The sequence below is a fragment of the Erythrolamprus reginae genome, chromosome 3 (genome assembly GCF_031021105.1).
Source record: "Erythrolamprus reginae isolate rEryReg1 chromosome 3, rEryReg1.hap1, whole genome shotgun sequence".
NCBI lineage: Eukaryota > Metazoa > Chordata > Lepidosauria > Squamata > Dipsadidae > Erythrolamprus > Erythrolamprus reginae.
The window spans coordinates 213,060,119-213,080,750 of record NC_091952.1 but is presented as its reverse complement, the minus strand read 5'-3'; the positions used below and the strand labels follow the sequence as shown (position 1 = coordinate 213,080,750).

At 43.5% G+C, this 20,632-nt stretch overlaps 1 protein-coding gene across 1 annotated transcript in view; it reads right to left on the bottom strand.

The window, feature by feature from the left end:
• The window catches only part of CHD7 (chromodomain helicase DNA binding protein 7), a 184,683-nt gene that overhangs the window by 127,183 nt on the left and 36,868 nt on the right, over positions 1-20,632 (bottom strand). Inside the window, exon 4 of the mRNA XM_070747811.1 lies at positions 10,548-12,379. Within this exon, the coding sequence (XP_070603912.1) occupies positions 10,548-12,215 (1,668 nt within the window). The 5' untranslated portion in view covers positions 12,216-12,379. The remainder of the gene's footprint in view (positions 1-10,547; positions 12,380-20,632) is intronic.

Sequence of the window (20,632 nt, the reverse complement as noted above, 5' to 3'; positions counted from 1 at the left end):
TACCTGCTCCTTGATCAGATGCTGTGAGTCAAAGATGACCCACAGTTATGCAACAGTCTTAAATGGGGAAGTACACTTCCCTTATCCAAGTCAAAATGGATGTTCTCCCCAAAAAGAGGGCTCTCAGGGCCCACAGTTTTCCCGTCCTTTCAGATTGAGCTAAAGACCCTATCCATACCTGTACAGCCTCCAGGCAACTCAGTAAGGAGATTCAGATTGCTGCATCAGCAGGCCAGGGATTGAGTTATACAACTGGGCATTACCCATATATTGACTATGGACCTAAGTCAGCAAATGGCCTAGTTTAGAGGTTTGGGTAGATGTTAAACAGAAGGCGGGGAGAGATTTAAACAAGCAAAGATTGGAAACAGCCACAAGAAAATAGGAAAACCACTGCAAAACAGTGGCCCCTCCACTGCCAAACCTTTAAGCTGATCTTATATTTCTCAATTAACTTATTTCAACTGTATTCAACTTACTTTTTATCTTTCATTCTGCTCTGCTCTACTCTGCCCTGTCTACTTCACTGCTGGGGAGGCATCTACTGGTATAAGATGTGATATCATCAAATATTGATACCAATTGCCAAGGCTCAGTGTAAAAATATCATCTGATAATATGATAGAAGAAAGATTGCCTCATGACAATACCTACTACAATTACAATTCAACTAGTATATAATATAACCACTGTAATCCTGAAAAAAATTGGTTGCATGATCAAAAAGAACATCAGTACTTATACCCCACCCCTGGAAAATTGTACAGCAAGATCAAGGAAATTTGGAAAGAAGTTAGTCAGCTAATGGAGATTGACCTACAGAATGGTGTGTGGAGATTAAAGATAAAACTAGATTACTGAAAAAATGAAAGCCAATGACTCCAACTGAAGCCCTAGAGACTAAAAAAGATTCATAATACTAAGTATTGGGCTAAGGAGATACATTAGAGAAGCAGAGACCAAGAAAAGAGAGAGACCAACCCAAATACATGGATAATAATTCATGTCAGTGAAATTGTGCTTCTGAATTGTGAAGTCATCAAATATTTTAATCACTGTAATTAAATTATTGTTTTTGCAGGAAGAAAAAGATCTTTGTGAATCTCTTTCTGGGAGGAGACAGAGAGAGCAGGGAAAGTAATAATTAGAAATATTTCCTCAACTTGTAACCATTTTAAGTGGGTTTTCTTATAATTACTCCTTAGTAAGTCACTATTATAGTGGCAATGAAGCTGAAAGAATGGCTTGTTTTTGGCAAATAATGAGCTAACTGGCAAAGCTATTAATAACTTGCCTTATTGATCATTGTGCTGTAGCAAAAGAATGATTAAAAAAACATAAAATGCACTGCACACATATATCTCTCCTTTCAAACACTCTATTTTAAAGTACAAAGATATAAAAAAAGTTGCTGCAGCAGAGCTTATAACATGGGACAGCTTTGGTTGTGGGACACGTGAATCTATATGTTGTATCTGGAAGAGATGAACATATACTATGTAAGACATGAAAAACAAAGAGGAAACTGCAAAACTTTCACTTTTTTACTGATTGACAAAAAGTTAGGAAAAAGTCACAGAACTTTGTTTTTATATATGATAACTCCAGCAAGACTATTTACTATATGCACAAGAGTAGAAAGTAGAAAGAATTGGTATTATCAACAATGGAAGAATGGATGGTGAAGATGATGGAAATTGTTGACATGGCTAAGTTGAAAGCTTTGATCAAAGAAGAGACTTAAGTTTAATGAACTTAAGATATGTGGTTTGATAACTAAAAGAAAACAGGAAAAAAATTATGATGCAATAATAAAGAAGTTATTGTAAATTTGGAACGCATAATATAGGGCCTTATATTGTTTTGAACCCTGAAATATGGGCTTGGCCTTATTATTTGGTGGGGCTTATTATTTGGGGGGTGTAGATGATGAGTATGGGCAGGGGTGCACAGAAGCAAAAGAAAGCCGAAAATTAGTTAAAAAAAAAAAAAGGCACCACACACGGACCGGCAAAGACAGCACCAAAGCCATTGTGTGCAAATTGTGCAGTCAGCAAGCCACTACCAGACTACCACACCGGTAGGAACCGACCTCTGAGTATGGGACTAGAGAAGCCCATTGGAGTAGCCCAACTTCTCATGAGTTCAATCAAACTTCTCGAACTGGTGAGAAGTTTTCTTTTACAATGGACTTTCCTGGACACAACGCAGAGGAACGTGATGGAGCTACAAGTGTCGGGTACGACGGGTGTCTAGTGCTGGGGTGCAATTTGAGGGTGTCAAGTTGAGTGGAGTGGGCCGCGAGACACATGTCCTACATGAGACTTATAGCTCCATCACATTCCTCTGCGTTGTGTCCCATTGTAAGCCCATTGTAAAAGAAAACTTCTTGTAAGTATTGTGTGTTGTGTTGTGTCCAGATCCTCCCCCACCTCTGGCTCTCGAGCGGTGGGAGAAGGAAGAAACTCTCATGGGCTGCCTGAAGAAGCCGAGCTAACAGCCAAAGTTCTAGGCAGGCGCAGAAGCAGCCGGGCATGCACTTCCTTGTCTCTTCTAAATGCGACCCTCTCTGTCAGTGTGTGTGTGTGTGTGGGAGAGAAACATAAGACACAGCACCAGGAGAAGGAAGCTTTTGGCTGTGCACTGAATACAACCACATTTTCTCCCCTTTTGCTCCAAGAGGTGGCACAAGCATGATGAGTCTCACAAAGACTCATTTCTGGCGGAGTTTATGGGAAAAAAAGATTTCTTGCATGCAACTAAAAGGTTCCTGACAAGAGAGGGGGCAAGGGAAGGTGCTTTATCTCAGGCAGCCCAGATGTTTCTTTTCCCTTCCATTTCGCTTGAGAGCTGGAGGCAGGGGAGGGTCAGTGGACACAATACCAAGGAATGAATGGCTGTTCCTGTAGGGGATTCTGAGCCAACCAAGCAAGAGGTAAGCGCACACACACACACACAAAACAGCATTTTGAAATGTGGTCCTTCCTGTGAGGAGGTGGAGAGACAGAAATCAATGCTTGCTCCCTCTTCCTTGCAGGCAAGAGTGTGTTTCAAATTTATTTATTTATTTATTAATTCAATTTTTATGCCGCCCTTCTCCTAAGACTCAGGGCAGCTTACAACATGTTAGCAATAGCACTTTTTAACAGAGGCAGCATATTGCCCCCACAATCCGGGTCCTCATTTTATCCACCTCGGAAGGATGGAAGGCTGAGTTAACTTTGAACCAGTGATGAGATTTGAACCACTGACCTTCAGATCTACAGTCAGCTTCAGTGGCCTGCAGTACAGCACTCTACCTGCTGCGCCACCCCGGCTCTTTCCAAATTGCTGTAGACAGAGCCCAGAGAAGCCGAGCAAGTCCCGCAGGGTGTGCGCACACCTGCCTCTCACTTACTTTCACTCTCACAGCCAAGAGAGCCCACGGCAAAAAGAGCGGCTCCCGGCATGCTCCTCCTTTCCCCAGAAAGTAATTGGGGTGGGGGGGTTGTTATTATGGGAGGGTGCTGATTTCAGCTCATACACTGGAAAGGTTAATTGGACTTATTATGAGACATGTGTTTTTTCAGGGAAACACAATATCTTCCTATACCTCACTTCCCCACACCATCTCATCAAAAGTCTTGTTCTATAGTCTGGAAGCTGTAAGAATCTGTGACAAAGTAGGTTGAAATTGAACCGAAGAAATATGGAAGTATCATTTGCCATTAAGATTTTTGATCAGTCCCAGCCTTAAATATAACCTTTATTTCCAAGAATACTGCTGGATTTTGTATATCTCAGAAGGAATTTACTCAAAATCCAAATTAAAGAGAGCTGCAAGTCAATGTTTAGAAGCATGCACGCTTTCTCCTATTGGAATAGTAAAGAATAGACTGGCAAACCTAAAAGAGATGGTTGGGAATAACTTCAATTGTTTAATTGGCTGGAGGGGTCGGGAGTGGGAGACACAGTCCTTCAGTGGTTCTCCTCCTACCTCTTCGGTCAGTCGCAGTCAGTGTTAGTGGGGGGTCAGAGGTCGACCTCTAGGTTTCTCCCTTGTGGGGTGCCTCGGGGGTCGGTCCTCTCCCCCCTGCTATTTAATATCTACATGAAACCGTTGGGTGAGGTCATCCAGGGGCATGGGATGATACCCAGCTGTACATCTCCACCCCATGTCCAGTCAACGAAGCAGTAGAAGTGATGTGCCGGTGCCTGGAGGCTGTTAGGGTCTGGATGGGTGTCAACAGACTCAAACTCAACCCTGATAAGATAAGATGGAGTGGCTGTGGGTTTTGCCTCCCAAGGACAATCCCATCTGTCCGTCCATTACCCTGGGGGGGGGGGATTATTGACCCCCTCAGAGAGGGTCCGCAACTTGGGCGTCCTCCTCGATCCACAGCTTACATTAGAGAACCATCTTTCAGCTGTGGCAAGGGGGGCGTTTGCCCAGGTTCGCCTGGTGCACCAGTTGCGGCCCTACCTGAATATTGTTGGAAAATCAATTTATCCAAGCCTGCAAGATTTGCAGACTTATGCCTTGCCCTCAGACTTTGTATTGCTCAAAACTTTGACTCCTTGGGACTTGTGTTTCCATTTGAGTGGGACAATTACGGGGCTTGCAAAACCTCAATAAAGACTTCAAACTCTCTTGGTATTATGCATGCATGGATAAGGACAGGACAGTTGTCAAGCACCTAAAAGGTGATCATGTGATCATGACTGTGTGTGTGTGTGTTCTGCAGCAGTATTAGCTTTGAGAATGGGTCATAAGAAGCTTTTTTAAAGTTCCTGGTAACTTCGTACAGTTGTTGAGTGCCTGGACATTAAGTGAGGACTACTTGTAGCCAGTTTGTGAGCATTTAGGGAAAAAAATCCAATGTTTGGCAGGAGCCTGCATGGATTTATTAAGAATAAATCATGCCAACCTAACCTGATTTTCTTTCCTGATAGAATGACCAGATTACTTAATGGAAGGAACGCCAGATCTGCAGCAAAGCATTCAAGAAACTTATTATGAGATTCTAGTAAATGTAGTGGATTATGCTATTGTTAAAGGGATAGAGAGTTGGCTAAACAATCATACCCAACCAGTGTATATCAATGCCTCTGCAAACTGAAGTATCACATGGTGTATATCAGGTACTATTCAATGCATTTATACATGACTTTATCGAATTTTCAAATAACGCAAACATAGGTGGATTGCAAAGAATTCAGAAGACAGTCAAGATTCAAGAGCATCTTGGAAAAGTTGAAATAAGAAACAAAAACCATGAAGATTAATATCAAGAGACACAAAAGCCTTACATTAAGGATTGAACAGAAGTCATTATAATGGGCAGCTGTAGTTACAAAAAAAAGTCATCCCAAATCAAATAAGCAGACGTATAAATCAAGATTAAGAAAAATCTATATTCCTTTTCTCTCACATTGGACTTACTGGAGCTAGAATAGTGCACCTAGATCAAGGCATTGCATTCCTCATATGGTTTTCCCTTATACTTCTCATCAGCTTGGTCATTTTTTCTAGACATACTCAAATTGTAGAAAATTTAGGGGGGGGGGGGGGAATTGACCAAGTCGATAAGGGTTATAAAGGAAAACTGTATGAGCAATAGAAAGGACTGGGAATGTTTAGCCTGCAATAAGGCGTAATAATGCAATTCACGTTTTTAAAGCTATATAATATGAAAAAATATTCAGAGGTATTCCAGGGGAAAAGACAAGAAGATATAACGAGATGAATTATAAGGAGGCAGAATTCAGTTTACTGTTATCTGATTATTAGAGCTATTCAACAGTGGAACAAATTGCTTTAGGTTAGGGGATAGTAGACCTTTACTAGAAATCTTTAAACAGATATAATTCTTAAGCTAAATGGATCCAGAAGGCTTTCAGAAGGCGCTTGGGGATCTTCCAGATGCACTTGTCCACAATTCGGCAGAGTCTCTGGCTGAGGCCTGGAACAAGGCTGCAGCGGAGGCCCTTGACCGAATTGCACCGCTGCGACCTCTCCGCGGCACTAGACCCCGTAGAGCTCCATGGTTCAACGAGGAGCTCCGGGAGTTGAAACGCCAGAAGAGACGTCTAGAGAAGCGATGGAGGAAGAGTAAGTCCGAATCCGATCGAACACTTGTAAGAGCTCATATTATGACTTACAAAGTGGCACTCAAGGCAGCAAGATGCGCATATCATGCCACCTTGATTGCATCAGCGGAATCCCACCCGGCCGCTCTGTTTAGGGTAACCCGCTCCCTTCTTAACCAGGGGGGAGTTAGGGAGCCCTTGCAGAGTAGTGCCGAGGATTTTAACACATTTTTCGCTGATAAAATTGCTCAGATTCGAGCGGATCTCGACTCCAATTGTAAAACAGAGTCAACTGACAACGAGTCAGTCGAGGTGACTGGGGCTAAACGTCTTTGTCCATCTGTCTGGGAGAAGTTTGACTTAGTGACACCTAAGGAAGTGGACAAGACCATTGGAGCTGTGTGTTCCGCCACCTGTCTACTGGATCCGTGTCCCTCTTGGTTGGTTTCGGTCAGTCGAGAGGTGACACGGAGCTGGGTCCGGGAGATTGTCAACGCCTCCTTGGAGAGTGTGTCCTTTCCGGCTCCTTATAAGGAGGCACTTGTGCGCCCCCTCCTCAAGAAGCCTTCCCTGGACCCAGCCATACTCAATAACTACCGTCCAGTCTCCAACCTTCCCTTTATGGGAAAGGTTGTTGAGAAGGTGGTGGCACTTCAGCTCCAGCGGTCCTTGGAAGAAGCCGATTATCTAGGTCCTCAACAGTCTGGATTCAGGCCCGGCTACAGCACGGAAACTGCTTTGGTCGCGTTGATGGATGATCTCTGGCGGGCCCAGGACAGGGGCTTGTCCTCTGTCCTGGTGCTTCTTGACCTCTCAGCAGCTTTCGATACCATCGACCATGGTATCCTTCTGCACCGACTAGAGGGGTTGGGAGTGGGAGGCACTGTTTTTCAGTGGTTCTCCTCATACCTCTCTGGTCGGTCGCAGTCGGTGTTAGTAGGGGATCAGAGGTCGACCTCTAGGTCTCTCCCTTGTGGGGTGCCTCAGGGGTCGGTCCTCTCCCCCCTGCTATTTAATATCTACATGAAACCGCTAGGTGAGATCATCCAAGGGCATGGGGTGAGGTATCATCAATACGCCGATGATACCCAGTTATACATCTCCACCCCATGTCCAGCCAACGAAGCAGTGGAAGTGATGGGCCGGTGCCTGGAGGATGTTAGGGCCTGGATGAGTGTCAACAAGCTCAAACTCAACCCAGACAAGACGGAGTGGCTGTGGATCTTACCTCCCAAGGACAACTCCATCGGTCCGTCCATTACCCTGGGGGGAGAATCACTGGCCCCCTCAGAGAAGGTTCGCAACTTGGGCGTCCTCTCGATCCACAGCTCACATTAGAGAAACATCTTTCAGCTGTGGCGAGGGGGACGTTTGCCCAGGTTCGCCTAGTGCACCAGTTGCGACCCTACTTGGACCGGGAGTCACTGCTCACAGTCACTCATGCCCTCATCACCTCGAGGCTTGACTACTGTAACGCTCTCTACATGGGGCTACCTTTGAAAAATGTTCGGAAACTTCAGATCGTGCAGAATGCAGCTGCGAGAGCAATCATGGGCTTTCCCAAATATGCCCATGTTACACCAACACTCCGCAATCTGCATTGGTTGCCGATCAGTTTCCGGTCACAATTCAAAGTGTTGGTTATGACCTATAAAGCCCTTCATGGCACCGGACCAGATTACCTCAGGGACCGCCTTCTGCTGCACGAATCCCAGCGACCAGTTAGGTCCCACAGAGTGGATCTTCTCCGGGTCCCGTCAACTAAGCAATGTCGCCTGGCGGGACCCAGGGGAAGAGCCTTCTCTGTGGCGGCCCCGGCCCTCTGGAACCAACTCCCCCCCGGAGATTAGAGCTGCCCCCACCCTCCTTGCCTTTCGTAAACAACTTAAGACCCACCTCTGCCGCCAGGCATGGGGGAATTGAGATCCTCTTTCCCCCTAGGCCTTTACAATTCTATGCATGGTATGTATGTATGTATGTTTGGTTTTTATATTAATTGATTTTTAATCATCAATACCAAATTACTATTGTACACTGTTTTATTGTCGCTGTTAGCCGCCCCGAGTCTCTGGAAAGGGGCGGCATACAAATCCAATAAATAAATAAATAAATAAATAAATCTTAGTTCCATTTATATAAATCATGTATCTGAATTAACTATGGGAAATTCATTTTAGTCCATGCATGATTGCCCTGTTTTAGAAGGCAATTTTTGGTAGTTAACAAATAAGTTTTGTAATTAATCTCATGAGAAGTAGAATTTAAGACAACTTTCTTAAACAAAGTTCTAAATATAGTCACTGATTATAGTGAAGTAACATGAAATTTTCAACATATTGCAGGACATCAGGACCAATATGATGAAAAGCAGCAGAGGCATTAAGGTGATTCTGTTGCCTAGTAGGCTGAGCTGGGGGGCTGTTAATTCAGAGTGACCCATTTCTATAATTAAAAATAATCAACCATTAGTGGTTAAGATTTCATCTTATTTTAACTTATTTTCACCATCTTTCCTCATCTTTCCTGTTTTGCCATTTCCCTGAAAATATGACCTACCCTGAAAACATACCCTAGCACAATTTTCATGCACATGCCTAATATAAGCCCTACCCTAAAAATAGGTCCTAGTTAAGCCCCACCTCTGGCTGTACAAAGTGGAATGAGGTTCATGCATAAAAATCAAGGTGGGGGGAAGCTGTCCCACGAGCCCCGCACTCACTTAAGTTAGGACTGCTGCAGCCAGGCCTCCCATGCCCCGATCACTTTTATGCTGCTGCCGCTGTTGTCACAGAAAAGAGTGTGAACCAAGTAAGTGTGTGGTATGCTGCCACTTGTGGCAGGAGGCTGCATGATGCTGGGGCTGCTGCTCATATGCGCAACAGCATGTCATGCCATGCTGTATTCTGCTGTGAGCGGCAGGACTGACATAATGAGCCTTATGGTGCCCTGTCGCAAGCGGCAGCACCAGCACAATGCATCATGTAACTTGCTTTGACCTGCGACACCGGCACAATGTGCCACATAGCCTACAAGTGGCAGCATACTATATGCATACTTGGTTCACATTCTTTTCTGCTTTCTCAGAAGGGAGACAAGAGTGAAAGAAAGTGCAGTCCAGGGGAAATGTTTGAAATGGACTTAGAGGAGTTTAGCCAAAAGGAAAAGGATATCTGATGGTAGCTTTTTAAAACATTATTTCCTCCAAAAAAAAAAAAACCCTCCAGAAGTTAAAACCATTTTAATCAGCTGAAAAACAGCTGGGAGAGAGTTTGACAGCTCAGATTGCGTGGGCTGCGCAAGGAGCCATGTGGTATCTGGCCACAAGTGGCCAAATAAGTTGGGCAGTGGCACAACAGTTGTCAGGGCATAGAAGGTCTCGCTATGGTGGTCCTAAGCAGGTAAGACATTCCCTGAAAAAAAGACCTGGTACTAATTCTGGGGCACAAAAGAAAATAGGTCCAGGGTTTTTTTTTCAGGAAAACACAGTGTGCATTTCAAAATGATGGAAATCTATTTGGTTCTTATTATATAACAAAATACTTATAGATTTTCCAGGCTGTAAGCAAAGCATAAACATTTCAAATAAATAATCAAATTAATTTTGTTAGTGACATTAAATTATATTCTCAGAAAAAAAGCAAGTTTGAATGTGAGTAGCTTTTTCAGTTAGATGTGAAACTTTCCTTCTTTTTTACATGTCGTGAGTAAGGTTTACATTCTCTAAAGTTTTGCTTTATATATCATATCCCCAATATTAGATAATGTTAGAAATCTTGCATTCCTTGATGCAGGGAATAGATTTCTCTTCCGTCTCAATGTGGCTTCTCATCATTTCCTTCCCTATTCATATCTGATTCATACCCCCTTCCCCTCATATCTGATGTTTCTTCTTCTCATTTATTCTGTTACCCCTCACTCTCAGATGTATGAAATGTGATTGGACCATCTTCAGCCAAAACAATGACTTAAAAAAAATAGAAGATAGTGTTTTCACTTCGGCTTTTCAGCACAAAGGACAAAAGTTAAGTAGAAAAAAAGTTCAAGTATAAATTGTTTGTTTCTGTTTTTTAAAAAAAACAAGTACAAGGAGAGGCACCTAAAAACTACTGGTGGCAAATGAATCCAATATGAAATACTCTTGGATTTATGGCCCTGTCATAATACACTTGAGTTTATTGGAGATTATTTAACTGTTTCCTTTGCAACTTTTTTTTAACTTTACAGGTTGAAATGCTTATTGCACAAGCACAAAAAGTAATATATTTAGAAACAATATGCAAAAAATCATTTGGCTAAAAATATGATTGTTTAATATAAGGCTATAACTTAATTTTGTTCACAATTAAAATAGATTATTGAATTCACTAATGTATATGCAATTCTCTATAAAAGCACTTACAAGACAAACAAAACACAAATTAATAGGATTATTTTTAAAATGGTCCACTAAGCAAAATTTTATTCAATACATTCCCTACCTGAAGGACAGGCACTTTTTGCGGTGTGTTCTGTGGTGATTGGTGAAGCTGTGCCCAAGGCTGATGGTGAGAATGTGGTGGTGGTGGTGGTGAAGACTGATGATGAATTCCTGTATGAGGCTGCATGGGAGGACATGTTGGCATTTGCTGTTGAAAAGATGACTGACTAGGATGCTGCTGACCAGATATTAATCGTTCTTGTATTGCTTGTGGATCAGCAAGGCTAACACCTGGACAACCATTTGGTCTCATGTGACCACCCATTTCCCGTGCTGCTGAAGATATACCCATGAATGGACGATTCTGTTGTATATTCCGAGGGCCTATACTCCTCTGTCCAATTCCCATGGCACTAGATGGCTGGTGAGATGGCTGAGGGTGTGGTATATTTGGATAACTGCCAACTTCCATTGGTATTCCAGCACTACCAGGTCTGACCTGTGGTGGGGGAGTACCTGCTGGGTTACTCATTGCTTTCATAGGTGACATGGGAGGTGGAGAAGCATAAGTTCCCTGAGGCTGTGATGGGTGCATAGCTTGAGTGTTCATTTGGTTAAGTGAGCCACTAGGGTGAAGGGGCTGCTGGTGTATTAGTCCTTGACTACTGTTAGATGGGAACCCTACGGCATTTGGGTACCTTGGTACAGACTGATTCATTGGAGTGTTATTTGTAAGGCCTAAATTTTGATTCATCCCTGTATTGTTTACTAATCCCTGATTTAGGTTGCTGTAAGGATAACGAGAATACTGCCCTGAGCTGTTTATAGTAGGTGAAGGTACTGTCTGGCCCCGAGAACTAAAATTAAGTGTTTGTGGCCTAACAGCACCTTGTTGAGGAGGGTTGGAAGAGAATCTGGGACTGTGGGCTACTGATTCTCCATGGAGAGCTGTGGGGGGATGATGATGAAATTGTTGCACTGAATGTCGTAAAGAAGGCCCAATGCTTGGATTCTGTTGGGGCACATGAGACATGTGGCCAGGTCCTGAGGTGGTAATAAAAGGATTTCCCTGATTAAGACCTTCCTGGCTTTGAGAAAACTGATTTATCCTCTGTTGCTGGGGCTGACCGTGTTGCTGTATTGAAAAGTCACCACGAGCCATGTAATTTCCCAACTGCTGCATATGCTGAGGATGTCCCTGTCCCTGTGGTCCTGATGGTGTTGATGGTGGCTGGGCAGCTGCTGGTTGTTGCTGCTGGTATGGTGCCCGTATCTGGTCTGGCACATGTACTGCCCTTGGACCCCACATAGAGCTGCCATCTACAAAGGGTTGTCCATGTCTTTCATTCTGCATACCAGGATAGACTCCCATCTGACTACCAGTGCCTCCACCATGAGGAACTGGAGGGTTGTGATATTGCGAATGAGGAGATGCTATGCCATTGCCAGGCGCACTGCTCATCATTCTGTTGGGCTGATCCATTAAATGAATTTTCTGTTGCTCATACTGATTATAATGATCGAAGTGAGTCAACTTTGCTTGATTTTGACTGGTTGTAGGATGATGAAGGGGTGACTGTAGTGAGGGAAATCCTTGATCAATAGGCATTTGTTGCCCCAGAGAGTTTACTGAATTTTCGGGATATCCACAATCACCTAGATTTTCCAGTCCTTCACTGAAAATATTCCCATCTTCTCCAAAAAGACTCATCATTCCTGGATCTGCCATCTTTGTTGCAGCATGCAGTGCCTTATAACTAGAATACTAGTTTGTGCTTCACCTCACCAAGATGTTTGTCTTCAGAGCCTTAGTCATCAACCAAATGCCTTAATGTCATTCCATATTTCCTTAGTTTTGTGGTTCATGGAGTGTCAGGCAGCTTGTTACCAATCCTAAAAAAAAAAATTACAAAAATAGGTTGAAAATTTTAAAAGAACCAAGTCACAATTATAAATATTTATATTTATGTCACATGGAAGCTTTTAATTTTTTATTTACCCAAATAGGAACATTTATTATATAAAAAATCCAAAAGGCAGGAAACCGTAATCTTACGTTAATCCAGTACCTATACTGTACTTTCTTATCTTTCATTCCTGGACAGAACAAAAGAACCCAAGAGACAGCTGAAGCAGCTGCACAGCAGGAAGTATAATACATGAACATAAGCAAACAGCCCATCTGCTGAATAAAATCCTGAAAATGGTCTAGTTACTAACAACATGTCCTTAACTGTATATTCCCAAACTATGTAATTTGGTAAAAGAGAAAGCCTAAGTAAATGTTACAATAAACTAAAAAACTGATCTGGCAAGTGCTTATAGTTAGGTTCCCCCAATATGTTTTCATCAATTATCATTTAACTAACATGTAAATCTGAACTGATAAATAACTAAATTGCAAACAAACACTGGCTTAATATAGTACTAAAGTTTAATATTACTAGTTTAGTCCTTTCAAGTATTCCTATGCATAATCCTACCAATTAAAATAAATCAAAATTATTATTTCCATATTATAAAAACAGAAAACTGAGGCTGAAAAACTGGACCTTGTCTTTGGTTATCTATCATAGTTCACATCAGAGGATTCAAGATTGTTTAACATTTTCAGCAAAGGAAACAAAGATTAAACTATAATCTTCTGATTAGCAACTCCACCTCTATATGACTTGAAAATGTTTACCTAAGTGTGATCAAATAATTCATTTGATTAAAAGAAAGCTATTGGTATAGAAAGACCAAAAGAAACAAAAACTTAAGAAAATAAAGGAGACAGGAAATATATTATAGGGTGCTAGTCCTTTTCCTTTACCAACAGTCTAAATCTTTTTATACACACACACACACACACTTTCCTTTTGCCTAGTGGCTCCTCCAGCTGTCATCCAAGGCAGTTAATTTTTATAGTCAACAAACTATATGTGCAACATATTTTTGCTGATAATGAAAATGAAGAGAAACTAGTATAGATCTATTTCAAACTATTTAGCTTTCATCAGTTAGCCATACTCTTCCCGGGATTTGAACCTGAGCAGTCTGTCTGAAAGCTCTAACCTCTAGGCCACAGGTTGTCCTCCTGTCTCAGCTTGTACCAGGGAAGAGTTATATGGTTTTTTTTCTTTCAAATCACCCTGGTATATCCAAATATGAGAGGGAGCATACTGCTTCCTTTTTGCCTATCGGCCCCCTATCGGGAGTTCAAATTCTGAGAAGGGGATGGCTAGCTGATGAGAGCTAAATAGCTTGAAATAGTCTATACTAGTCTCCCTTCATTTTAATTATCAGCAAAAATATGTTATACACACACACACACACATATATATATGTCAAATGTTTTTTTAGCTGGAATTTTAAAATTAAGGGAGACTAGGATGGCCCCATTTCGGCCTTGTTCTGGCCTCATCAGCTAGCCACACACATATACCCGTGAAAATCTACAAAAACACACACATATATATACACACACACACACACACACACACACACTACGCACACATACATACACACATGATTATATGTATGTATGTTCCAGCATAACTCTGCAGGGTCTCAAGCAATTTCAACCAAACTTGGTATACAAATGACAGGCCCCCCCATGCCTCTATCATTCAGCTTAGCTGTCTGTCCTCCGCAGCAGGGCCAATGAGCGTTGTCATTATTGGGGCCTTCTCAGCTGTCATCAGGGGCACTCTGCTGGGACTCCCATACCAGCCAGAGGAAGCGAAACAGGCGGCAGCAGCGGGTCTTGCCCAGGGATGCACTGTGGTGACCATAGTTCCCTCTAAGCTGAGCAGTGAGCAATCGCTCACTTAAAAATCATCATCAACTCAGAGTTTTCCAAACCTGCCCAGAAGCCGAGAGGGAAAGAGTGAGAGGGAAGGAGAGAGAGAGGAAGAGAGGAAGAGAGAGAAACAGATAGAAAAAAGAGAGGAAGGAAAAGAAAAAGAAAAAGAATGGGAGTAAGGAAGAGAGAAAGAAAATCAAAATCTAGTTTGAAACTAGCTCAACTATTTAAGTGGCATTTTGATATTGATAAGAGTTGCCCTATTATGAGCTCACTGTTATAGACACACAGTACAGTATTTTATTTTGAAATTCTCTGAGGCAAAACAGGGTGGGTTTTTTATTTGTTTGTTTGTTTGTTTGTTTATTTATTTATTATTTCTGTGCCGCCCAGTCCCGAAGGGACTGCCGCTCAGACACTATACTTTTCCGCCCACCCCCCAAAAAAATTTGAGGGAACACTGGTGGTGACCCTATCAGAATGGATAGGTGGCATGGAAGGAGCTGAGTGTTGCTCATGGATAGCCAGATGGAGCCTGCTGCAATGGAGGAACCGCAGCTGTTCACAGCGTCGCTGCTCTGCTGGCCAGAACATAACTCTGGAATGCCTCGAGCAATTGAAACCAAACATGCACACAACACACACACACCTATGGATGTTAAGGTGTCTTACCCCAACAGTATTTTGTCTACTACAGAATTGGGATAAATAAATACCTGAGCAACGCCAGGTTATCAGCTGGACTACCATGTTTGTAACTGCTCTGAAGAAAGTCAGAAGTAACTTCTTAACTACTTTGAATGTAGATTGGGATTAGGCTGCTGTGTATTATAAAACAAATTAAGATGATGTTGCCATAAGAAGAATGGTTGGGAATTACAGACTGGGAGAAATTAAGATTGTGCTTTAAGAGGATTACAACCATTATACTCAGGTTGCTGTTGTTCTTTTTGATATAACCTGCTGCAGATAGTTATTTTTTGTGTTATTGTCAATATGTTTATTCAAGGAGTGGGTTTAAATCATCTGAATGGCCAGAAACTGAGTTGCAAATATTTGACCATGCCTCTTACTCTGGCCAATCATCAGGGTTTTTTTTAACAGATCTGGATTTGGAGAGGATGTAGTCCATCTGATGAAATCGACCACTCCTGGACCCTGGACCATACCAGAACCAGGATGGGATAGGACTCTCCTGCAGCATATCTAGAAGAAACATTTAGATATACAACATTCCTTCTCCTGTGAGCTGCTTGGAGAGTCCAAGCATGGGATATATCCAAGCTAAATTGTCGTTGGACGGGAAACAGATTGGTCCAGGGTCCTCTCGGCCAGTAGAACCCATTGAAACACTTGTCTCCCAAACTCTGTCTCTGCCAAGCCAAAATGTCAAGCTTGTAATTCCTCACTAACGGTGATGGTAAAGCCCACATGGCTGCTCTGCAATCTTGATCAAATGCTAGGCCTCCACCTCCAACCCTGTGCGATTAGATCCAGGGAGTGTGCCCCCCCCCAACCAGAGAGACTGACATCTGTGATGATGACTGTCTTGTGAGGCACCTTGAAGAGGCAGCCCTCGAAAATAGCTGAAGATTGCCAACAGGTTAGAGTGTCGAACCACTAGGGGAACCAGGACTTTGTGAAGCGAGATGCTGCAGCCCATCTTCTGGAATGGTAAAAGGAACCACTGAAGTTCCCTAGTGTGAAGTCATGCATAAAGCATTATCGAATGCATGATATCATTTTCCTGAGGAGAGTGGCCAGAAACAACAGGGAAACCCTGCTTTCCCATTGTATCTGAGAGACGAGACCCCTTATACTATCCTGTCTCTCCTGGGAAAGGGAGACCTTACACATTAGGGAATTAATGGTTCTCAAATGGAGAAGTGAAATGGAGGGGGAAAGGTGGCTCTTGTCCAAATTGATGGAGAACCCATGTTGTCTCAGAGTTACAATGGTGACCTGGAGCTGATGCAGCATAGGTTTTTAGAAGGCACATGCACCAAGATATCTTCCAGGTTAACAATGGACATGCGTGGACAGAGACCTAAGGTAAGCCACTACGGCTGCTAGAAGAACAGAATCCAGAGCCATCCCTGGATTGATGCCTAAACTATTTCCCCCTCATGGATCTGTCTGGAGGCTGATGCAGTATAGATCCATACTGATTTGGGGCCCCAGGGAAACTGGAGTCCTGGTCAGCTGGCTGAAAGGGCCACCAGTAGTGTGGGGCCTGGGGATGGTTGCACTTGCTGGAAAAGGAGGGAGGACCTTCTTCCTGTCACTGGACTCCATCAGAATTGGTCTAGGGAGTCTCCAGAATCTGCCCCTTTATTGGGCCTGTGCCAGATTGTACTTATGGTGGGTATCTACGGGCCATTGGCAAAGCCAGTGCACACATCTTGCTACAACTGATACAATCTGGCCTTAGAAGCAAAGCAGGAAGAATGCAGGGTAGCATCCGTCAGAAATTGGGTAGTTGCAAACACTTTATTCAAGTCCTGCTGTGCTCTCAAATTGGAGGTAGGGATGTGATCTTGGGTCTGATGCAACCAATGAGTAATTTATTTATTTATTTATTTATTTATTTTATTCAATTTTTATGCCGCCCTTCTCCTTAGACTCAGGGCGGCTTACATGTTAGCAATAACACTTTTGAACAGAGCCAGCATATTGCCCCCACAATCCGGGTCCTCATTTTACCCACCTCGGAAGGCTGGAAGGCTGAGTCAACCTTGAGCCGGTGATGAGATTTGAACCGCTGATTTACAGATCTACAGAAGCTTCAGTGGCCTGCAGTACAGCACTCTACCTGCTGCTGCACCCCGGCTCTATGTAATGTAAATTAATTTTTATATGTTTTTATTCTATCATTGAGGTATTTTAAATTTGTAATTATTTTATTGTTGTAAGTCACCCAGAGTCTGCTAGGAGAAGGGCGGCCTATAAATTCAAACAATAAATAAAATGTGCTGGCAAAGAAACAAGTTGTAGAAGAAGCTCTAACTGCCCACGCGGCTACATGGTGCGGCTTTATCCAGGCCTGTTCAGTTCTTCTGTCCTCCAGTTTCACTAGCTCTTCCGACTCTCCTGGCATAGTGGTGGGATAATGTAAGGCCAGAACCTGATGATGGACGATTGACAGATGGCACATAAAGCAGGTCAGAAAGTTGCACAATACATTGAAAATTTCCTGTTCAATGGAAGATGTAGAAGGACTGAACGCTGGGGCTGACCACTATCTCTGAACTGCGTCCAGTTGAGGAACTGGGATGAAGTCCATTTCCGGTGTGATTTCCAAAACAACAGATCAGGATGACCTCCAGGGAGTATGCCCATCTCTGGTGGGGGTGGAACATCAACGTCTCCTGCTGCAGCTTTGAATAGGAGTGATTTAAAAAGGCCAAGGGAAATAGATTAATCTTGAGTCATTCTCTCATCCTCTGAAAGTTCAAATGCAGCATTTCTTCCTCCTTCACCTAGCAGTCCTGGCTACTGGTATTGCCAACCTACACCTTCTGATTGCAATGGTGGTCCAGCAGGGCCTTACAGCCAGTCTTCAGTCACTGTCTCCCCCCCCCCCCCCCCGGAATTCTGGACAGCTGTCTGAGGATCAGAGAACCTCAGCTGTACCGGGCCCAGCCAGGCTATTAGTCAGCCCCAATAGCCTGTCTGATGGTTCCAATGCTAACAGCCAGGGCTACTAGTTGGAGGAGGAAGAAATGCTGCATTTGAGCTTTCAGAGGATGGCTTGGAATTGTTCTGTGGCATTTGGCCTGGAGGCAGGTTCTAATTGGGCTGGGACTGACATAGCAGTAAGCTGGCATGGAGAAGCGAGAGCAGCAGGACCCCAGAGGTCTGGGCTGGGTCTTGGTAGCCCTGGGGCATTCCAATGCTAGGGATCATCTATTTCCCACCCAGCCGGTTGGCTGTCCGGGCCCCAGGAAACTTGATCCCTATCCTGGGTCATGATCCCCCTGATTGATTTATTGCAAATCTTCTGAAGGGCTTTATACCTGTGCCTCTCCACCCTTTCAACTGCCTTGAAAGTAGCTGAGTGGGCTCGATGCGACTTGGATGAACATTGTCCCAAGGCTTGGGACTAATCCTCATCCGGAATAGGTCGGTTTGTCTTCTTGAGACATTTTCCAACAGGTTTGTCATTAACAAGGACCTTTGTCCACCATTTTGAGAAAAGAACGCTCTAATCTGTCCAAAATGGATGAAGGGCTCCGATATTTGGCACCAAACTGCTTTTGTAGTTGATCTAGCCCACCCAAACAAGCTCAAAACGAAATGGGCACTTTGAATGGTAAAGCCAGCCCTTTGAGTGATCGCAGCTTTAAAATGGTTGTCAGGAGACATGCAAACTGTTAACTCCAGCAGATTCACTCCCTCTGATTGGCGGTGGAAACAGTAGCTGGAGGGCGGCGAGCCCTCACAACCAGAGTTCAAGAAATGTGACCTTGGTGAGAAACTGGTGCAAAATGTCACCCTAGCACCTCCTGCCTCCAGGGATGGGGCAGAGTAATTGGGGAGAAATCTGGCCACTGCCACTTCACAAACGGAACTGAAGTCCCTATTAGACTGCTGTGTGAAAGAAAGCACTTTAAGAGGCCATGGCAGACCTGAGTGGTCTATGCCACACAACACAGCTCACCAGCTGCCAAAAAACTGCCAGAGTCAAAACTCTGCCAAATACTCAACTCTCTAGATGGTAGTCAAGAAGCCTAACTCACTGTGACAAAGTCTGTGTGCTTTCGGTGTAGAAATCCAACATTCAGGATGGGAGCTGAGTTTGCCATGTCCATCCTGCTGAAGAACTCGGTCCTTATTCTGAGTGGATGAAGACAACCTATCCTAAATGCTGGCTCTATCCATGACGGAGAACCTCATTACTATATTGTCATCTTTCAACTGCACCTTTCAACTTCATAGAGCATTTCTAGGAATTTTTACAACATCTTAAACTCTAAGTGTGTTATGTGTAGATAAGGCAGGGCTAGGTGCTGCCACCTGCTGAAATAGAAAAAAAAATAGAGGGAGAGAAAGAGGGAGAGAGGGAGAGAAAGAGGGAGAGAGAGGGAGAGAAAGAGGGAGAGAGAGAGAGAGAAAGACAGGCAGACGTTGAATGTTATGCTATCAGGAGGACAAAACGGGGCAAAAGACAGTATTTTTTTTTTCCTGGTATGGTAATACTGCTAAACCTTTCTCTACATACCGTGTTTCCCTGAAAATAAGACCCTGTCTAAATTTTTTTTTAACCACTTGGCCTTACTGACATACACTCAAAAGCCCGATTGAGCTTATTATCAGAGGATGTGTTATTTTGGGGGAAAACAGGGTAGTAGTCTGTTAACCTTTCTCTACAAGTAGTCTTTAATTTACAATCACAATTGAGACTGGAATTTGGGGCATAAATCATTGTGGTCTTAAGTTTAGTTTTTACAAAAGTTGTTAAATGTTGATTGTTAAGTAAATTATGTGGCTCTTAAGAGAATCCATTTTATCCAGTGGATGTTGGAAAATGGCAAAAAGCATCACAGTGTTATTATGTGACTGGATTGCTGAAATTATAATGCCGAGCAACCGAAATGCAATTAAATTATCATGGTGGGCATGCAGCAATTTAACTTAAGAAAGTCTTACATTGAAGACTACCTGTGTATTATCAATTAAAACTTTTGAAGATTATAACTTAAGAATTAGCAACACAAACAATGTTCCCTGTAAGGTGCGCAGCCGCATGGCCGCACACGCAAAAACAACTCCCCGCACAGCCTTTTTCAAGGCCACACACAAAGGAGCTAGGCATTGAAGTTGGGGGCGGGGAGCGACGAAAGTGCGGAGGCCGGCAAAGGGGTTTTTTTTGTTTTGAATACCAGCCCGCAGGAGGTGCAGATCCACGCCCCACGTGCTGCTGGCGCCAGCAGGATGATCATCTGGAGGGGCGGATCCACGCCCTGCGTGTTGCCGGCACTAGCAGGATGATCGTCTGGGGGCGCCAGAGAGAGAGAGAGATAGAAAGAAAGGGGGAGAGATAGAGAAGGGAGAGAGAGAAAAAGAGAAAGAGGGGGAGAAACAGAGAGAGAGAAAGAAAGGGGAGAGATAGAGGGAGAGAGAGAGAAAGAGAAATAAAGGGGGAGAGATAGAGGAAAAGAGAGAGAGCAAGCAAGTGAGAGAGAGCAAGCAACAGAGCAACAGACAGAGCGAGAGAAAGAAAGAGAGATGGAGAGAGAAAGAAAAAGAGAAAAAGAGAGAGTGAGAAAGAGAGGGAAAGCGGGGGAGAGAGAAAGAGAGGGAAAGAGGGGGAGAAAGAGAGAGAAAGAAAGAAAGAGAGAGAAAGGGAGAGAGAGAGA